The sequence below is a fragment of the Pelophylax lessonae genome, assembly GCF_965119305.1.
Source record: "Pelophylax lessonae genome assembly, chromosome: 1".
In the NCBI taxonomy this organism is placed as follows: domain Eukaryota; kingdom Metazoa; phylum Chordata; class Amphibia; order Anura; family Ranidae; genus Pelophylax; species Pelophylax lessonae.
In genome coordinates, this window is record NC_138768.1 from 181,548,107 (window position 1) to 181,564,702 (window position 16,596).

Below are 16,596 nucleotides of genomic sequence, written 5' to 3' on the forward strand. Positions count from 1 at the left end.
CTGCACGCAGGGTGTCAGAACTGGCCGCATTATCCTGTCGTTCCCCATATCTGGTGGTTCATAGAGATAAGGTGGTTCTTCGTCCGAATCCATCCTTCCTACCAAAAGTGGTTTCAGAATTTCATCTGAATGAAGAAATTGTATTACCTTCCCTGTGTCCTAAGCCCAGTCATCCTCGGGAGTTTGCTTTACACTCCTTGGATGTGGTCCGGGCGATCAGGGTATACTTGAAAACGACAGACTCGTTTCGCAAGACGGATTCACTTTTTGTGATCCCGGATGGACCCAAAAAGGGGTTGCCTGCATCTGCCGCGACTATTTCCAAATGGATCAGACAGACGGTGGTACAGGCTTATTCGATTAAGGGTCGGGAGCCCCCGTTCCCTGTTAAGGCGCACTCCACTCGGGCACTTAGTGCGTCATGGGCCTTTCGCCATCAGGCGTCAGTGGTCCAGGTGTGCAAGGCGGCTACCTGGTCGTCGGTGCATACCTTTACAAAACATTATAAAGTTGATGTAATGGCATCGTCTGATGCCTCGTTTGGCCGCAAGGTTTTGCAGGCCGCCATTTGAGGAGACCAGTGGTCTACCTCGAGGTTTTTTTTCCGTTGGAATTTTTATTTGAGTCTCATTCTTTGTTTATAATGAGGCCTTTAAAACTTCTAGTTTGGCACCGGTTGGGCCTTCTAGATTGGATTTTGATTTCTGTCAATTCCACCCCTCATTTGTGGCACTGCTTCTGGATGTCCCAGTTCTTGTGAATCAAGAAGACTACGTCTGTCAATGAGCGACAGAGAAAATCAGATTTTTGTAAGATCTTACCGTAAAATCCTTTTCTCTTAGCTCATTGACAGACGTAGTACCCGCCCCTCTATCATTGAGTTGGGTTGGGTTAAATTCTCTGTTGCTGCTTTGTGACAGAACTGATGCCTTGTAGCAGAGAGAGGGAGGATATACCCTCTGGGACTGCCCCTAGGGTGGAGCCAGAACGTTTTTTTCTTTTCTGCCTAGTCCTACTCCTGCGGAGACAACATAACCCAGTTCTTGTGAATCAAGAAGACTACGTCTGTCAATGAGCTAAGAGAAAAGGATTTTACGGTAAGATCTTACAAAAATGCGATTATGCGCTCACCATATTGATCATGCTTATTGACACAGTAGAAAATGGAAAAAAATGTATCATGAGAACAATTGTTAGTCTGGTTGAAAAAAAAGACACAAGTCCATCTAGTTCAACCAATAAAAGGGAAAATTAAAATAAAATGATAAAATTCTATAGCCACAGTTGATCCAGAGGAAAGCAAAAAAACCCAGCAAAGCATGATCCAATTTGCTCCAGCAAGGGAAAACATTCCTTCCTAATCCCCCGGGAGGCAATCAGATATTCCCTGGATCAACTTTACCTATAAATGTTAGTATCCAGTTATACAGAACCAGCTTTTGAGGGAGTCTATTCTACATTTTCACAGCTTTTACTGTGAAGATACCTTTTCGTATTTGGAGCTTAAATCTCTCTTCCTCTAGATGTAAAGAAATGCCCCCTTGTCCTCTGATGACATTAAAGTGAAAAACTCAACACCAAGTTCACTATATGGACCACTTATGTTTTTTTACATGATGATCATAGCCCCTCTTAATCTCCTTTTCTCGAGAGAATAAATACAGTTCGGCTAATCTTTCCTCATAGCTGAGCTCCTCCATGCCTCTTATCAAGTTGGTTACCCTTTGTGAGGCTTTTTGTGAGGTTGACCAGAGTGATTTAGGCACCAGCTCAGCGTTAATCTTACTGGAAGCATTTATCAGTGTCTGCAGGCAAATAGTCCATTTGTCTCAACCCTTTGAATATTGCTTTTATTCTGGAATACTCGTAAAAATATGCCTGCCTTTGCAAACTTCTCCCACGCTTGTGGGTTGTTCTACCAAATGACACGGTTTTTGCATGTATGTAATTATACAAGTAGTTACTGAATTTATTACTTTTTTTTTCTAATCTGCAGCTGAGAGTAGCAAGAATTCAGCAAATTGAAAAAGACCTTTTCCGAATGCGCCAGGTATTGCAGTCCCAGCCTGCAGAAGGAGAGGTTGGTGCAGCATTTCATTTAATGCTTCATTATATATCAATAATTCTTAGTAATAAAATTAGCACTCTACCGTGAATTTAATTGACTTGACCTGCTTTAATCTGATAAATAGATTTTTTTTATATTTTTTTGTCAATGTAATATTACATACAAAGTACTTTTCTTGTTAAAAATATAACTTTGGACATGCCTCAGTGAAGGCGTGCTCCCCTCTAAGGGCCCTTTCACACTAAGGAGTTTTTCAAGCGCTTTGTGTTAAACACAAAAAAATAAAAAATGACAGAAAAGCTCAAGAAAAATGCTGCCCTTTACAATCAATCAATGTTTTCACACTGGGACGGTGCACTTTCGTTGTGGTGAAAAAAATCCTTTTTGTTTGGGAAGCTAAAAATACGCACCAAAAAATGATCCTGAAATTAATGGGAAGTGCCTCAAAAATGCCCCCACTAAGCATTTTTGGTGCAGTGTTTGAGTCACATGTCCTTTTAAAAGCCGCACTGCAAAAGCGGCAAGAAAACTCTGCAAAAACGCTCCATTAACGCATAGGCATTTCCTGGCAGTTTTGAAGTGAACCAGAGTGAAAGTGCCCTTAGATTTATGCATACACACAGACCTGTGCAGAAAACATTAAAATAGTTTAATATCTTCCCCAGAAGTAGCTGACTTTGCTAATCCTGGAACTCACATTTATTAAGCAGTTATTTTGTAAAATTAAAGGATCAGTTCATCCCAAACATATGCATTGTAGCGTAGAAATTAATCTCCTGCCTCTTTATTTTTATTTTTTATATTTTTTTTAACCTGTCCAGTGGTGCGGCTCTGGAGGATTTCTTCAAAGCATCAAAGTGGGAGGGGATGACTCCCACGATCTCCCCTGGTCGTGACTTCTACACTGGAATCATCCACCAGACCTCTTTGGTTGTTTTTCTTGTTTATCTTTGTTTATTATTGTTTTTTTTCTTGTTTTTGTTAATACATTGCTAACCTTTTTGACATTGGGGCCCTGCTGCATCAAAGAAAATTGTGCCAAGGCCCGGAGGGTGGTTAGTTTGGCGGTCAATGGCTGGTGTTGGCTCTTCAATCATCACGGCACCATGGTTGATTTAGTGTCAGGATGATTAAAGCACATTATTTCTAATATTACATTGTAATATAAAATGAAATAGTTTAACTCGTCATAATGCAGAATCGGTGGGAGCCTTAGCGTGTCACTTTCCCCTGTCACCTGCTACCAGATGCAGCTGGTCACTTGTTACGTCGCCTGCCACCAGATGCACTTGCCACGTCACCTGCCACCAGATGTAGCTTGTAACTTGCCACTATTACCTGCCACTAGATGCACTTGCCACGTTACCTGCCACTGCATGCAGCTGTAACAGAGCAGCCTGCAGCGGTCCGCAGCCCAGTGGTTCAGGTCCTCCGCTTTTAGCGTATTGCCACAAGATATGTTGTCACACCATAGTGCGAATACCATACTTCTGTTGCCGACAGTCTTGAAATGTGATTTTGAAATTGTAACAACTTCAAAATGTCAAAACTAAAATTTATTAGAAAATAAATAAATCACCTGAGAGTTTTTCACATCTCCTGGACTTCGCTGACAAGATCTGTGCTAGAGTTCCCAGGTCTGCACACATGTTGCAGCCATTACTGGGATGGCCCACTCACCTTGCCAATTTTCTTTTTTCTATTTTTGTTCTGGACAACACAAAAGGGGAAAACAACACCCAGAGGCAGAAGAGGACATCCAAAACTTTAAGGTAGATAGGAGCAAAGTGAGGATTTGTGACTTGTGATCTTGTGAATGAATCCATTAAAGTGGTTGTAAACCTTTGAAGAGAAAACTGTACAGAGCAATTTCATTACATAAAGTGTACTTGCCTTAATCCAGAACACCTAGTGTGGATCCTTCTCCTTCCTCTGTATTCTGAACTCCTTCTGACAGTTTTCTCCAACACCAGGCAAAATATGGTAGCCTCCTGCAGCCACCCATTCCCTTTGCACACAGCAGTAGGTTATTAAACCTAAATTATTATTAAACCCAAGACCAAAAATGTTATACATTTCAGATTACCAATCATTAGATGTAGTGGCTGCATTAGCTTCCTCCCGCCCCCCTATTTCCACCTGTCAATCTGGCCAGCAACACAACACCTACATTAGTGACTACACCAGGGGTGTTCTGCCTGGGGCCCTCAGAGCCCTATGATGTGGCCGGCGACCGCAAACAAGGGAAGCGCTTGCCCATGCTCTGCGATGGCAGGTCAGCAAGCCCAAATCACGATCAACGGGTTGCTGACCCAGCATTCCAGAGCATCAAAGTGCATGGAGCTGGCGCCAGCAGCGGAGGAAGCAAGGTGGCGCAGATGACGCAGGAGCGGCATAAGCAGATGCTTTCCTGTAGCGCTGGCTCCTGTTCCAAGCAGAGTGTTACTAAGTGCACCTCACCAGGAACCTTTTGAGCAACTTGGACAATGATTCCAGCAGAAGCTGGAAGAGGAAAAGGTCAGTTTATTAAAGATCACATACACTGCACTTTTTCAATGGGCATATGAAAAAAAAAATGGTTATTAGGCTGCTTTAACACTGATCTGCGGGTGCAGCACAGTGCACCTGCAGCTTTCCTGTGTGTAACTGCACTGAGCCATAGACTTCTATTATATCCTGTGGGTTTGGTGCGCTTTCTCAAAGCACTCTAAAACTCCTGAATGCAGAAGTCTATGGCTCAGTTCAGCCAATCTGCAGGAAAGCTGCAGGTGCACTGCGCTGTACCCATGGTGTGGGTAAACCGAAGCGTATCAGTGTAAAAGCAGCCTTATATAGGGGCTCAGGACATTAAGGGCTTGTTTACATTTGCTTTTTTGGGTTGGTAAAACCCCATAGTTTGTGGCCCGCGATCAGTTATCAATGCACTTAAGTGGCCCTTGCTCTTCAAATGGTTGAGCACCCCTGGCTTACACTCTGGATGAAAGCTCAACAGAGACACCTTTATACAGCAGCATTGTCGCTTTGGGGGGGGGGGGGGGGGTGGAAATAAAACTAAAACTGTGTATACACAGCTAGAAAACTGATCATGCGGGTGCTCTCATGCACTGTCTGGTCAGTTTTAAATAGCAAACAGAGTGACTGACGGGAACACCAGGGATTTCACACAAAGGAAGCAATACAAAAATAACCGGATACTTTTTCATACAAGTACATGGTACAGCAGGCACAAATCAGGAAAATGAAAAGTGGGGCTTACATATTATTGATGCAACCATCACATATGATAATTGGTACATTGCAATATAATACATATGCGCTTTTTGGTTAAGGGTTGGTTCACACCACAAAAACACAAACCAAATACGTTTCTGCATGCATGTTTTTGCTATGTTTCGGTGCCTTTGTGATGCGTTTGCAATGTGTTTTTTTCCCCCAAAGTTTCCTAGGTTTTTTTTTGCTTTCAAAAGCTTTAATGCATTTTTATATTTACATATTACATAGTTTGTGAGGTTGAAAAAAGACATCAGTCCATCCAGTTCAACCTATGATGTGTGTGTTTGCTGTTAACCGTACATTGTATACCCCTGTATGTTGTGGTCTTTAAGGTGCCCATCTAATAGTTTTTTGAAACTATCGATGCTCCCTGCTGATACCACTGCTTGTGGAAGAGAATTCCACATCCTTACTGCTCTGACAGTGAAGAACCCCTTACGTATTTTAAGGTTAAACCGTTTTTCCTCTAGTTTTAGTGAGTGGCCACGTGTCTTATTGTATTCCCTTTCTCTAAAAAGTTTGTTCCTTATGCTAGGGTCGCCAGTACAGTATTTGTACATTGGTATCATATCCCCCCTCAATCGTCTTTTCTCCAGAGAGAATAAGTTCAGTGCTTGTAGTCTTTCCTCATAGACAATGCCCTCCATTCCCCTAATTTATTTTTGTTGCTTTTCTCTGGACTCTCTCCAGTTCTAGCACGTCCTTCCTGAGGACCGGTGCCCAGAACTGGACAGCATACTCCAGATGTGGCCGGACCAGAGTCTTGTAAAGTAGTAGAATCATTTCTTTATTTCTGGAGTGAATCCCCTTTTTTATACATGCCAGGATTCTGTTGGCTTTGCTTGCAGCGGCTTGGCATTGCGTGCCACTGCCAAGCCTGTTGTCCACCAGAACCCCCAGGTCCTTTTCCATCTTAGATTCACCCAGAGGTTTCCCCCCTAGTGAGTAGCTTGCTTTCGTGTTTCTGATGCCCAAGTGCATTACTTTAAATTTCTCAACATTAAACCTCATCTGACATGTAGTTGCCCACCCCATTATTTTGTTCAGATCCGCTTGTAAGGTTTCCACATCCTGTATCGAAGATATTGGCATGCTTAGTTTAGTATCATCTGCGAATACTGAGATTGTGCTAGATATCCCCTCCTCTAGATCATTTATGAATAAATTAAACAGGATTGGTCCCAGGACAGAACCTTGGGGGACCCCACTTTCCACACCCGCCCAGTCCGAGTACTCCCCATTAATCACCACCCTCTGGACTCTCACCTGGAGCCAGTTCTCTATCCAGGTACTCACCCTATGGTCCATACCTACATTCCTTAGTTTGTACAGTAAGCGTTTGTGGGGAACGGTGTCAAAGGCCTTTGCAAAGTCCAGATACACCACATCCACAGGCTTACCTTTATCTAGGTGGCAGCTCACTTCATCATCGTAGAAGGTTAATAGATTGGTTTGGCAAGAATGATTTTTCATGAATCCATGCTGATTACTACTAATAATACCGTTTTCATTACTAAAGTCTTGTATATAGTCTCTTAACATCCCCTCCAAAATCTTGCAGACTACTGATAGGCTGACCGGCCTATAGTTACCCGGGATATATCTCGGCCCTTTTTTAAATATTGGTACCACGTTGGCTTTTTTCCAATCAGCTGGCACCATACCCGTCAGTAGACTATCCTTAAAGATCAAGAATTATGGTCTGGCAATCACCTGGCTGAGCTCTTTAAGAACCCTCGGGTGCAAGCCATCCGGTCCCGGTGATTTATTTATGTTAAGTTTCTCTAGTTTAGTTCTAATTCTATCTTCTGTTAGCTATGGAGGTACTTCCTGACGTGTATTATTTAGTTTAGCATTACAAGCTGGGTTAGTGTAGCCCCCCGATTCTTTTGTGAAGACTGAAGAGAAGATATTATTTAACACTTTTGCTTTTTCCCTGTCCTCTGTGGCCAAATTTTCTTTGTCGACTTTAATGGGGCCAATGTGTTTTGGCCTAGCTTTCTTAGGGTCCTTTCACACGGCAGCTCCGTGTGTCCGCAAATCATCCCATCCGTTTGCGGATGATTTACGGACATAATGTAAGTGAATGGCACTGCGGATGTCAGCGGAATACCATCCGCTAACATCCGATTTTCCTCCTTTAAGTTCTGTTCCGTTTTTTCGAATGGAACAGAACCCCATTTTTTCTTCCGTCTAAAAAACGGAAAGGAAGGAAAATCGGATGTCAGCGGTGTCATCCGCTGACATCCGCAGTGCCATATACTTACATTATGTCCGCATATCATCTGCAAACGGATGGGATGATATGCGGGCACACGGAGCGGATGACACAAAAAAAAAGTCCCGCAGCGGACTTAAGCAGCGGAGCGGTCGTGTGAAAGGACCCTTACTGTTTATATACTTAAATAATTTTTTGGGGTTCTTTTTACTCTCTTCCGCTATATGTCTCTCGTGTTCTATTTTAGCCGCCCTGATTTCGCCCTGATTACATTTCTTATTACACTCTTTGTAATGCTTGAATGCTGCCAATGACCCCTCAGCCTTGTATTTTTTGAAGGCCTTTTCTTTAGTATTAATATGCATTTTTATGTTGGAGTTTAGCCACCCAGGGTTTAGTTTTGCTCTTTTAAATTTATTTCCCTTTGGAATGCACTGGCCAATCCCTTTGTTTAGTATGCTCTTGAAGCACTCCCATTTTTCCTCCGTGTTCTTTGTTCCCAGGGTTCTATCCCATATGATATTTTCTAGCAGAGAGTGCAGTTTTGGGAAATTGGCTCTTTTGAAATTCAGTGTCCTTATATTACCCTTGTGTTTCCTATTACTATAATTAATACTGATGCATTTAGATATGGTCCGGTGCGTTTTGCTGCTTTCCACTACAGTTCTGTGCAGAAAAAATGCAACGTGAACTCGGTCATTGGAACCCATATAATCTACTGTCGATTTGTTTTTGATGTAAAAGAAAAAAACACACTGGACTGCATCTAGTGTGAACTTCCAAGTGAGGCTGTGCAAAACAGGCTTGTCCATTTCTTCCGGTTAGGTAACCGATCCTGACAAATTTGCTTTGAATCTAGGAGTCAGCTAAAAAAGGAGCAAGGCACCTAAAACTGCATGACCAGGGTGTAAGGCAATAGGAATTTGACAGCAAATTGACATTTCCATATTTTCAGCAGAGAGACATTTCCATATAGCAGAGAGTCATTGCCGTATAGCAGAGAGTCATTGCCGTATAGCAGAGAGTCATTGCCGTATAGCAGAGAGTCATTGCCGTATAGCAGAGAGACATTGCCATTCCAGCAAAGAGACATGCCCAATCCAGGTATAGAATTTGTGCAGCAGCAATGTAGCACCTACACATTCAGTAGGGTAGGCCGGTTCACAAAAGCTCCCTCCTTCCTCCTCACCGATACCGACCAACTAAGCTCCAATCCCAGCTCAGTGATGCAACATGCCTCATTGACTGAACCGCGCTCCACCACTGATCACGTGACCCTGACGCCTCGCCTACCCACTGCCACTAGCCAAAGAAAGGAAGCTGTAGTGGAGCTGGCTGCTCGGGAAGCCAGGAGTTAAAGCCCACAGCACACTCGGGGGTGTAGGCACAGTGGGCGCGGAACAGTGAATGGGCTGGCAAAAGCCAGGGCGCAACTTCTAGTCACAATTGGGACCTGGCACCTGGGATATGTCGAGCCCCTGCGTAGAAGGGATCTGGCTGCAGCTAAAGAGGTACACCTTATGTGGTGGAGAGCTTGGCTTGATCATTGTTTATCACCCTGAGGCTGGTCATTTCAGTGGGTTTATTTAACGTTTTATATAACTTAAGTATTACTTTTAGGTTGACTGATATTGTATTTTAAAAGAATGTAAAGCTATTGGCCACATAGTTTCTGCTAAAAAAAAAAAACCTGTAGTTTAAGGAGATGGACAATTGGCAGTTCTGCCAATCAGCAGGTTCTGGCCATTGGGTGTCTGCCGACACCCACTGTTTATCAGCAGGTGTAAACAATTCAGAGCTCCGTCCTGAAAGGGGGAAAGTGATGGATTTTCCATCCATAAGTAAAAACAGCACACACAAACACTGGTTAGGCACAGTTTTAACCCTTTGGTCACCCCTTCCCAGCCAGTGGCATTAGTACAGTGACAGTGCATATTTTTAGCACTGATCACTGTATTAGTGTCACTGGTTCCCTTAAAGTGTCAAGTGTCAGTGTCCTATTGTCGCTGCAATATCACAGTCTCGCTAAGTCGCTGATCACCGCCATTACTAGTATAAAAAAAATTTCAATATATATCCCAATATATATTTTGTAGAAACTCTAACCTTTGCGCAAACCAATCAATGTACGCTTTTTTGGATTTTTCTTTACCAAAAATATGTAGCAGAATACATATTGGCCTAAATTTATGAAAAAATTTGATTTCATAATTTCATTGGATGTGTTTTATAGCAGAGAGTAAAAAAATATTTTTTCATTTTTTTCAAAATTGTCAACCTTTTGTTTATAGCACACGCAAAATAAAAAAATGCAGTGGTGATTGCATGATCATGCAATTGTCAGTTAAAGTAATGCAGTGCCGTATCGCAAAAAAAAAAGGGGGGTAATTCTTCTGGAGGGCAAGAGGTTAAAATTGTACTCCAGATATATTTGAATGACACAAATTAGTGCAGCTCTACATTTATGAATACATATTTTTTTTATGTAAGCAGTGTAAGTACCTGATTAGACCTAATGTCAGTCTCTTGTAATCTACTGCACAGTAGTGTCTAGACCGTGAGTAGAAAAAGCAGCACATGAAGCAAGTCAGCTGTGCTATAGTGCTTATGCTACTGTGAGGGAGAGCGCAGAATGACTACGATGAGTTTATTAATCATCTTCTACTGTTCAGTTATAGGCTGGAGCATACAAGACCTGTAAGTCCTTTTTACCTGCAGCAGAGAAAAATTAGGTCTGCAGCCCCCTACTGATATACAGGTGCATCTCATAAAATTTGAGTATCATCAAAAAGTTAAATATTTCAGTAATTCAATTCAAAAAGGGAAACTCATATATTTTATATAGATGCATTATAATATATTTCAAGCATTTCTTTTAATTTTGATAAATATGGCTTTCATCTAGTGAAAACCCACAGTACTGTGGACTGTGTAAAATTGTGCATTTAATTTAGAAATCAAGGTCCCAGAGTCTGGAGGAAGAGTGGAGAGGCACAAAATCCAAGTTTCATGAGATCCAGTGTGAAGTTTCCACAGTCAGTGATGATTTGGGGAGCCATGTCATCTGCTGGTGTTGGTCCACTGTGTTTTATCAAGTCCAAAGTCAGTGCAGCCCTCTACCAGGAAATTCTAGAGCACTTCATGATTCCCTCTGCTGACCAGCTTTATGGAGATGCTGATTTCATTTTCCAGCAGGACCTGGCACCTGCCCACACTGCCAAAAGCACCAATACCTGGTTAAATGATCATGGTATTACTGTGCTTCAGTGGCTAGCAAACTCGTCTGACCCAAACCCCATAGAGAATCTGTGGGGTATTGTCAAGAGGAAGATAAGAGACACCATACACAACAATGCAAAGCCGCTATCAAAGCACCCTGGGCTTCCATAACCCTTCAGCAGTGCCACAGGCTGATCGCCTCCATGTCACACCACACTGATGCAGTAATTCATGCAAAAGGAGCCCCGACCAAGTATTGAGTGTATACTATACTGTACTTGGACATACCTTTCAGTTAGCCAACATTTTCTGTATCAAAATTTTTTTTTTTTTTAGTCTTATGTAATCTAATTTTCTGAGATACCGAATTTAGGGTTTTGTCATTAGCTGTAAGCCATAATCATCAAAATGAAAAAAAAAGAAATGCTTGACATATATCACTCTGTGTGTAACGCAGCTATATAAAAGATGAGTTTCACTTTTTGAACTGAATTACTGAAATAAATTAACTTTTTGGTGATATTCTAATTTTATGAGATGCACCTGTATACCAGACTTTGGAAAATCTGTTGTCATTTTTTTTTTTTTTGTTGTTTCCCTTTTTGCATCCCTATTCTTTGTTTTTTTGGGTAGCATTTAGTACGTAGAAGGTTATACACCTATACGTATTTAAGCTTTATTGTAACTGTAATAGGCTGTATGTATCCACGTGATGGGGGTTATTCCTCACTTTCTGTGATTGGTGTTGGATACTACAAGAACAGAAGCAAAATCTATGGAGACATAGTATTTAAAATTTCTTCAAAAAGGCATGGAGAGCATTTAAATCCTGACAGAAAGTCTAACTCTTCCCTTCTCCATTCACAACGAAGAGTGTTTGTGCCCCTGCTTATTACACTTTGTCCTGTACAAAAACTAATAAAGGTTTGAATGTGGAAGTGATACTGAAGCAGGCATAACTAAATGGCAGCCCGTGGTCGAGGTCCGGCCCCATTCACTCTCCCACCTGGACTGCAGCGGTCGCGCCATTTAGGAGCCTGTCCTTCTTTCAGCTGTCACACTTTCATTTCCGCTGAGCCAACAGTGGGAGGCGGGACAGTTCTGGAGGGAGGGCGGGAGCTGCCCGAGGTTAAAAAGTCAGTGATTGGTTGCTAAGATGAAGGCCAGTCTAAGCAACCAATCACCAGCCTGCAGCTTCTGTCCTCCATTCAGACCTGCTGTGCCTCGCGTCCTCCCATCTGTGTAAGGTAAGGGAGATGTAATGTGGGAAGGGGGGAGAGGCACGGAGTACTGTAATGTGTGTGGGGGCTGAGTACTGTAATGTGGGGGGGGGTTAAGGCTGAGTATTGCAATGTCGGTGGGGGGGGGGGGGGGCGGGCCGGGGAGGACAGTAATGTGGGGGACTAAGGATAGTAATGTGGGGGCTGAGGACAGTAATGTGGCTGACTGAGGACTTTATTGGGGGCTTGAGGACTGTAATGTGCGGGGGCTTGAGGACTGTAATGTGCGGGGGCTGAGGACAGTAATGTAGGGGGGGTGAGGACAGTAATGTAGGGGGGGGGTGGCTGATGACAGTAATGTGGGGAAGCTGAGTACTGTAATTGGGGGGCTTAGGACTGTAATAGGGGAGCTGGGTACTGTAACGGGGGGGGGGGGCGGCTGAGGACAGTAATGTGGGGGCTGAGGACAATAGTGGGTGGGGGGGGCTGAGGACAGTAATGTGGGAAAGCTAAATACTGTATTGGGGGGCTGAAGACAATGTAGGGGAGGTGGACTGTAATGGTGGGGCTGAGGTCAATGTTGGCGATATGAGTACTGTAATGGGGGGTTGAGATGTGTGTTGATGTCAAGGGGAAGGGGTATGAGGACACAACTGTTAAAGGTGGGGAGGGGTCTTGATGTGAAGGGAGAGGGAACTGTGATGTGCAATGGACACACTGGAACTGATGTAAGGATGGGATTGCGATATGGGGCTCAGTTCAGATCAGTGCATGCGCATGTCACAGGAGAAATGCAGGGAAACAAGTCCCTGGCCCTCCTTTTTTTTTTTTTTTATTTTATAAATTGCGCAGCACCAAGCTGCATCGTGCTGCAGGACCATGCGGTTTTGAGCACGCATGTGCTGAAGTGTGGCGTGTTCCTCTGCGGGCCGGGAACATGTGCAATTTCACATGCGTTATCCAGCTGCAGAGATGGGAACGCCAAGGAGAGGGTGCTGGAAAGTAAAGGATCTGAGTCAAACACAAACGTGATTCGGACCTCTGCTGGAAAAAGATTTTATTAAGCGGACCTCCGTGATTTTGTTTATTCTGTACCCCTGTACTAAAGCATTATTATAATTCACTTCTCAGCCATCTTCAATTTCACGTTGAGCATTTCTTGATAAAATACTTTCAGTGAACTACAAGTACCATTAGCCTTGGAGGCTGACAGCTTGTACTTCTCAGTAAACTTCCATGGCACTGTTGAACGTTCTAGGTCAGTAATGGCGAACCTTGGCACCCCAGATGGTTTGAAATGACATTTCCCATGATGCTCAACTATACTGCAGAGTGCATGAGCATCGTGGAAAATGTAGTTCCAAAACATCTGGGGTGCCAAGATTCGCCATCACTGCTCTAGGTAGTTCATTGATACTTTTTGTCACTACCTGCTCATATGACGTACAAGCTGACAGTCTGCACGAGCCTGACATTGCACCCAAGATGTGCTCATCATGGGTGCAATCTTTTTGAGGCTCTTACAAAAAAAAAAGCAATAGTAGATGCATTTTTTTATTTTTTTTTTTAAAGGTGAACCTACCCTTTAAGGGAGTTAAATCATCTCTCAGGTTCACCAAAGCCCTCCCCTGTTTGAACTGTTTAGTGGAGTTCCCCTTTAAAGTTTACAGTCTGTTGAATAGGAGCCAGTGAATATGTGTTCTTCCATCTGCTTGTGTATGTTCAGCCATGTGAATGCATTCCAAGTAAAAAAAAAATGGCGTTGAGCAATTCCAAGCCTAATTATTATGTGTAAACACAATTAACAAAGTATAATATGAGCAGCTAGAGCATCCTTTTTCTACCAGGGTTTCCTGGAACCCTAGGGTTCTTCCAGAATTTAAGCAATTGGAAAATTCCTGCTGCTCAGATAAGCTACCGCTGACCACTAATGTAAGGGAGCATTCCTCCAACTAAGCAATGGTAGGGATCCCACTTCCAATGAAGACTTGTGCAAGATGGTCCTTCTCCTACTGACCAACAATGGGAATGAGCATGTCACTGACCAGCAGTTTAAAGGGGCTTTTCTCCACTTAGCACCAAAGTGAAGGAACACTTCACTGACCAATAATTTGAGGGGGTATTTCTCCACTGACCACCGGTGTGATAGAACACTACAGTTTTCACTGTCTCTGTTGCTTTTCTAACCATGCTTATATTATCATCATTCTTTTCATTTAGGTATTACTTAAAATCATTTTGTCATATACTGTAGAACACCCCTGAGTGTCAAATATGCATGAAACCGCATTCGTTATTCTGTTTATGCTCAGATTTCAGCTTATGCTTTATGCTTTTATACCATTAGCAGGAAATATAATTATTAGCAGGGGGTTTACTGAAACCTGAAAGTTATTTTAAGGGATCTTCAGTGACAGAGGCTGTAATAGAGTCCAGTTTGCAACAATATTTTGCATTATTTTCAGTATTCTTCTAGACAGTTGCTTTGCATAGTAGTTTATCAGTTCATCAATAATTTAGAATTTATATTCTGGTGGATGCAAAATTAAATCCACTTATGTCTTTCCCAGGTCTCTAGGATTTCCCTGACCATGCTCATGGGTCTCCAGGCAGTTATGAGGGGGTTCTACCTTTCCTTTTTATATTAAGTTTTATTATACAAAATGTTGCTAAGGTTTCTATAACCCCTATTGTAGCTAAGCTGTAATGTATTTGGAGGAATACTGCAATTGTAAAACAGGTAAGCTGTGGTACTATATCTTATCTTTAGAATACTTGAGAACATTCCAACTATACTGTTGGATCTCCCATGAAAATCCAGATTTCTGGGTGTGGGTCGGACATGCAAACGCCTTTCTCTCACAGTGCAGAGTTCAGCACCCCAGTGATTTGTTGCCAGGTCCAAGCACCATTATGCAGCACATTGGGGTAGCAGTCAGATAAGATATTGGCACTACAGGTGTCCTTTATTGATGGATTGGAACAGAGCTGGGAATCCTGGCAGCATGGTCTCTTTGCTTCGGTACAAAACAAATATAACAAGACAGCAGGGGGTTAAACAGGCTCCACCTATTACTGAAATAGAGTTTGGTAAACCAAAGGACTGCCAAGGGCACCAACATCCCACTTATATGGTCAAAAAATAAGAGAAAACAAGGTGGACTTTTGAGGTGCCAACAAGGAGCAAACAAATTTAAAAAACTTTACATTTTTATTATTACTGCATACATAAAATCACATGAATAGAAATATGAATGTATACAATGTATACATAAAAAAACCTCCTGCAGATGCCTCCCATAGAATTAGTGCCACCAAATCATATCACAATTTAACAATGAATTAAATTCTTAAAACAAATTAGTAGATGGGAGTGTCTTCCATGGGTAGGTAATTTCTCTACACGTTTTGCAAACACCCCACTTCTTCAGGAGGTGAGGGGGGACAAGTATGAAAAGTCCGACATGAAACAAGGGAAGGCACAATTGTATGGTCAGAAGAATGTGGAACAGGTGTGGGAGCAAAAATAGGGCGACAAGCGGATATAACTACTAGTGAGCTGAACAAATTTATCCAAGGCATTAAATCAGATTGGGATGGTGGTTGAACAACAAGGTCACAAAGAATTCCACAGTCCTTACAGTATTCTAAGACACACAATGATCCCAATACCCAGCATAAAAAGATCAAGAAAACCTTGAACAAGATTAGCCTGTGCCCACTCTGGGACCATCTAAAGCAGGGTTTCTCAACCAGGGTTCCTCCTAGGGTTGCTAGGGGTTCCTTGAGCAATGGGCAATTTATGCCTCTCAGATAGGTTTCCAATGACACCGTTGTTCCTTTTAGCTAGCTGTAAGGGGGTATTTCTTCCCATTGATGACAAGAGTAAGAAGCATTCTTCCCAAAGACTGTCACACTGTGTCATGTGTCATGTGTCATGAGTTGTAGATTTTTAATTTTTAGCAGGGGTTCCCCGAGACCAGAAAAGTATTTCAAATGTGTTGAAAAGGTTGAGAGAGACTGATCTAAAGGCTAATAAATTGCCATGAAGAAGCCAAAAAAGGTGAAAATATCTGAGCCCACCATAGGCCTCCAGTGTCCAAAGCCACTGTGCCTATACAAGATAACTATAAATAAAATGGAGCTTTGTGTGGAATTGTATTTTTAAAGGTTTCAAAAACCTTGCAACACTACACATTTTGAAACGTTCATAGCCCTCTGTGCGCAGATGTTTGAGACTAATTGTATGTTGTGATAAATATCACAAAATGACACCAGTTTCTGCCTGGCATGGTACCATTTAGCAGCTTCCGTTTTATACACCCAATGCCTTTACTTTTTAGAATAGTGATAATTCTGTTTCTAAATGTAGATGCATAATGAGTGCTTGATTAAATGACATACCAAATCAAGCAGCCCTAGGGGAACACTGCCACCTTTATAATATCTTCCATGATTAAAGCTCTGTAAATGCTCTGTGACACCAAATAGCAGAGCGAGCATCTCATTACACTTGCCAACTCCCTGTCCAGGGAATGGTTAATGCCTTCTGACTTTTTCTGTTTTTTTATGTGTTTAGTGGCAACAATATATTGGTA

General features: G+C 42.4%; 1 protein-coding gene across 2 annotated transcripts in view; it reads left to right on the plus strand.

Moving 5' to 3' along the window:
- Positions 1–16,596, plus strand: part of APC (APC regulator of WNT signaling pathway) — a 283,126-nt gene that overhangs the window by 170,642 nt on the left and 95,888 nt on the right. For both annotated transcript variants that reach the window (XM_082244064.1, XM_082244063.1), the window contains exon 8: positions 1,997–2,080. In XM_082244064.1, the coding sequence (XP_082100190.1) occupies positions 1,997–2,080 (84 nt within the window). The remainder of the gene's footprint in view (positions 1–1,996; positions 2,081–16,596) is intronic.